The sequence below is a fragment of the Asparagus officinalis genome, chromosome 2 (genome assembly GCF_001876935.1).
Source record: "Asparagus officinalis chromosome 2, Aspof.V1, whole genome shotgun sequence".
Lineage (NCBI taxonomy): Eukaryota > Viridiplantae > Streptophyta > Magnoliopsida > Asparagales > Asparagaceae > Asparagus > Asparagus officinalis.
This window is the reverse complement of record NC_033795.1, coordinates 77,978,835-77,984,204: the sequence shown is the minus strand read 5'-3', so window position 1 is coordinate 77,984,204 and position 5,370 is coordinate 77,978,835. Positions and strand designations below refer to the sequence as shown.

Sequence of the window (5,370 nt, the reverse complement as noted above, 5' to 3'; positions counted from 1 at the left end):
AAACCTGTATACGTTACTAATAGGCCTGTCCATTTGGGCCCGGGCCTGAGCGGGCCAGGCTCCGGGCCGGTACGGATTTTTTAAATTTTATTTTTATTTTTTATTTTTTTAAATCTCTTTAAATTTTAAAATTAAAATATACATAAGAAATTACAGAAAATGCTAATAAAAAATAACAATAGTATTAATAACTTGAAATGACATAAATTACAAATAAAAAAATTATAAAAATAAAAGATGATAAAAATAACTTCTTTATTAATAGTCAGTAAATCCTTTACGAGTATAAATTTATTTCGAATTCGTCGCATCATAATAGATGAGTACATCTCAACTAGGTTGGTACCTACTCACCTATATCACTATCATTTGTAACTATTTTTAAAATAATTCATTATAAATTTAAAGCTAAGAAATAAAAATTACAATTTGATGAATATTGTTTAATCTTTATATCTATCTGTTAATCCTAACTCTTTAAATTTATCTTCAATTCCAGTCATCCGATCGATATCTTGCGTTCGCTTCTCGTACCTTCACCAATCTTGTAAGCACATCACTGCTTGTACAGTATACTGATCTAAGTATGTCTTGTGGTCGTCGATCAAACGTCCTGCTGTGCTGAAGACGGATTCCGAAGCTACCATCGAAACCTGTACTGTTAGTAAGTCACGAACCATGGTGAAAGTATAGGATATGAAACTGATCCATATACTCTCAACCATTGTAAAATATCTAAAACATTTCCTTGACATTTAACTAAAAACACAGATAAATATTCATCTATTTCAGAAACCTCTAATGATGATCCAAGTCAACATCCATCAATTAGCTCAGCTACCATTGCATATCTATCAAAACTTACACTTTTACCTCGGCCTGAGCTCGAAGGCACCGAAGCTGTAGACTGTTGTGCAGTTATACCATGTCTAGCTGCATACTCATCATATAAGTTTGAAAATAATTTCTAATAGCTAAATGATAAGAAATAGCAGTAATGGTGGATCCATCATCTAAGTCTATAATCTGTCCACCATGCAATGATTGTAACAAACTTCGAAGGTCAATATCCTTCAATCATGGATCAATAATAACCCTAAAACCAAAAATATGAGGAATAGACCTAAAATACTTATTAAATTTGCTCTCCATTTGAAAAACTATAGCTCCAAAAGTATCATTCTAATTTTTTTTGAATATTTAAAATTTGTAAAACAGCTAAAGTAATAGTTAGATAATAACAGCCAGATAATAACATTGTAGCATCATAAAAAACTTGTAACATCTTATTTAAATTATATATAATTATCCATTCATTTTCAGTTGTTCCATAAGTGCTACCAGAGCTAGAACTAAAAGCATAATAATTTATAAAATTATTTATAATTTCTTTATATTCTATTATCACGCTAAATATTGCATAGGTGGAATTCCACCTATGGTCAACATCTTTTGGAATTAGTCTGGACTTATAATTTTTTCTTTTGCAAAATTACTTCCATCTTTTAATTCTTTATACAGAAGCATTATGCATATTAGCAACTGTTCTAACTTTTTTTTATCATAGGTTTAATTTCAGTAAATACACTTTGAATAATTAAATTTAAAATATGACAGATACATCTAATATGAAAAAGATCACCATGACATGGTAATGACATAGTTGTTTTGATAAAATCAACAGCTACATTGTTATTACTTGCGTTATCTAGTGAAAGAAAAAAAATATTCTTTGATCAATTTCTAGTTTCATAAGTTCTTCAATTATTAATTTATAATATTAATACCAGTATGTGACTCTTCAATTATAATAAAGGAAACAACTCTTTTAAACATTTGTCATTTTTTATCAATCCAGTGTGCTGTGATACATAAATAACCAGTTTGTGCTCTAAATGTCCAAATATCATAAGTTAAAAAAAATTACAGTTTAAATTTTTAAAATAAGAAATTATTTTTCCTTGTTCCTCCTGATAATGTTTTAAAATATCACGTTGACAGGTTTGACGAGAAAATTTAGAAATACGGGATAAAAATCATCTCTAAACATATCTTCAAATTCATCATCTTTTACTAATTTAAAAGGAATGTTTTTAAGAATGATAAACCTGATTACGCGTTTCCTAGCTCGGGCAACGTCATAATTCCAACTACCGAGACTACCAGAAGAGGAGGATTGGAAAATCATAGATTGTCGTATATCACCTTGAGGATTCTGACCTTTGTTGTGTTTTTCTATATGGCGTTTGAGATGGTTGGTGCTGCTCTTTTGATGAGCTTAGAAAGTCTGGCCGCACAACGCACATTTAGCCTTCTAGGTGAGGATCCTACCGTGTTCATCCTTGGTGACGTCTATCTTCTCAAAAAAATTCCACACATCGGATCTCGGCCTTTTAGGAGCTCTTGGTGCAGATTCGTCGCCATCGGATTCGGGATTAACACAGGTAGGATCGGTAGGAGTAGCTATTGTAGGAGGACTCATGTCAAGATCGGTAGGAGATAGGTTTTGCTCTTCATAATCAGATTCGGAAGCCATTTGCTAGAAGGATTAGAAAGTATAAGAGATTATTAGATAGTATAAGAGGGTATAAGATTATATAAGAGAGTAGTAGAGAGAAGTAGATGAGTTTTGGTGTGAGGAGAAGAAGTAAATACCCCCCTCTATTTATAGAGGCAGCCTCCTAGGCAAGTGACCAAAAAACCCTCACAAAATAGTCGTTTTTTGACCGTTTTTAGGGGCAAAACGATCAAACGGCCAATATGACCGTTATGGCTGGGCTGTCCCACACGACCCAATCGTCATTTGGTGACCGTTTTTTTCGTTTGGCCGACCCAGATTTTTGCCGCCCCCAACGCGCGTCAGCAAGGTGCACCATTTGGGGCCCGACCGGGCAGCTCCGGTCCGTTTTTTGTTTCTATGCCGACCGGCCACCATAGTACCGCGGCCAGGCCTGGGCACCCGGGGCGTGCGCTTCCGAGTCTTGGCCGTCGACGGCGGACCGAGCTCGGGCCCCTGATCCCGGGTCTAGCCCGGAGTTTCCGGGCCACCCCGGGCCCGGCGGGCTTTTGGACAGCGCCAGTTACTAACACTATTGTACGTATTAGCCAGCCCTGGGGTAAGCCCACCAAGCCCCGGGGCTGGGGCAACCCAGGGCCGGGGGGCAACCCATCGCTTTCTTCTGACCGCATCTACATATTTCCCTCACCAATAGCTGCTAAAATCAACAGCTGTAATCTCCATCATCTCGCCTCCTATCGCTTTCTTCTTCTATCTCTGACGATTTTGGCGGCTAGGGTTTTGGTGGGGGCGTTGATGAGGGTTTTGGGGGCCTAGGGTTTTCGAGATGAGCACGGTCAACATCACGAACGTGACAGTACTCGACAACCTTGCGGCGTTTCTCAATCGGTTCCAGTTCGAGATCTCCTACGAGTGTCTCGTCCCTCTCGAAGACGGTACGGATTCGATCAAGATCTCATCTTTTCCCTTATTTTAATGCTGTGTTTGGATTTCAACGGGGTAAGGAAAGTTATTAAGGGAAAATAGGTGAGAGAGAAAAGAAGGGAAGGGATTCCCTTCCCTTTACACCCCTAAATTGGGATAACAAATATTATGCTATTAGGGGATGAACTAAGGGAAACTAAGGGTTCTGAGTTCTGATTGCATTTGTTATATCTTCTCGTTGCTTGATTTCCTTAAGTCGGAATTTCTAAGCAGAAGTCCTGCTTCCACTGTGGCTAATTGAACTTAGATCCATTAATACCTATTTTGTTGCAATATGCGAGCTAATGATGAAGTTAGCTTCTTATTCGATTTGAACCTAGAACCTTTTGGACATCACATCTAGTTTTTATGACTGAGTCAACTTCAGTTTCTTTGATGCAGTTATCTTGGTTGCAACGTCGATATTGATCTACTTGACTCACATCTACTGACCTTCATTGTAGGAGTTAGTTTTGTTTTGTTGCATCTTTATTTGCATTGTCATCTTTGTGTGGGTTTCTTGTTGCCCATAGCATAATATTTACCTTTCATTTGGCTAATCATACAGCGTTGACTTCATTATCAGCGGATAGTTTTGCAAGTAGTAAACCTTTCATCGTCATGCAAGTAGCAAATAGTATTCAATACCTATCACTATACCAGTTGATACCTTGACTTCCACTGATTGCTCCCTTTGGGTATTTGAAATACACAAATGTGTGGTGAACCAGATGCTCATAATATGTTCTGACCCAACAAATCCGGTCTTAAATTTTGAAAAGCACTTGCGTGCAATTGATTGGTGTTCTTGTTTCTCGATCTTCTTTCAGTAATCTATTTTATTAAAAAAATATCTGTTATTTTATTTATAAACATTAATTAATGACTGCATGCTTAGAACTAGTTCAATCAAGAAGTTGAACCAGTTTAGATAATAGATTCATGTTGATTAATATCGTGTGTTCATCAGATTTTTTTATCGTTGTTGTTCGTACCAAAATTTTAATATAAGGGGCAACCAAAATTGAAATGGGCTAGGGCAACCCAAACCTCGGGGCCGGCCCTGCATCGTATAACAGAAATTAAAACTTTAAATTTCTAATTTTTATATAAAATAGGTCACTTCTGTATGGGATCATCAATTTCTCCAAGAGCTTTTTATGTTGTCTGTTCTTAATTTCATTTATCTTATTCCAAATTGGCGGTGATAAATAGTTCAATTTGAGCAATAACATAATTTGTTTGGGTGTGTTCTTTAGAAGAGTCTATTTATTATATTCCATTCAAGTTATTATTTTAATTATTTTTAGCCCAAGTTTCTAGATATACACTTTCGTTTTATATTAGGACATATTGAAATTCTAATTGTTATTTTTATTGTATTTATTTGTGCGCAATTTTTTAAAAGAACTTTATCATTTCATATTTTTTTTCCTTTTATTTATATGCAATTAATAGAACGGGTACGCTATTAATGAGCTTTAACAATTGGAATGGGGGAAATGTCTCATCCATTTCTGGCCTACCCTACCACTTCCATTATATGGCAGCATAGATATAGATGTTGTATGACCGCTGTTGTGGCCTTCCTTCTCATTGGACGGTGTATCAGGGATAAAAACATGATTGGGTTAGCAAATTATCGTTCGGAGTCTCACGTACTGGCTCACCGAAAGGCCCCCCATTCTTGGGACACGGAGCATTGGAGCGTCTCCATCCTTGTGTCTTTACAAATAAAACAGGTCCTTGCTCTATGATTGTGTTGGGTAAAGGGCAGGATCTATACGTGGGGAAAACTTCTCTCTATATATATATATATATATAGGGAGAGGTTCTAATGAAAACCTTAAAAACTAAAAACCTATCCTAACCATCCAATCTATCTAATC

At 36.4% G+C, this 5,370-nt stretch overlaps 1 protein-coding gene across 1 annotated transcript in view; it reads right to left on the bottom strand.

Annotated features, from left to right (window-relative positions):
• Positions 1–3,986, bottom strand: part of LOC109831365 (protein MIZU-KUSSEI 1-like) — a 5,889-nt gene extending 1,903 nt beyond the window's left edge. Inside the window, exon 1 of the mRNA XM_020398695.1 lies at positions 3,935–3,986. Coding sequence (XP_020254284.1) covers positions 3,935–3,986 — 52 coding nt within the window. The remainder of the gene's footprint in view (positions 1–3,934) is intronic.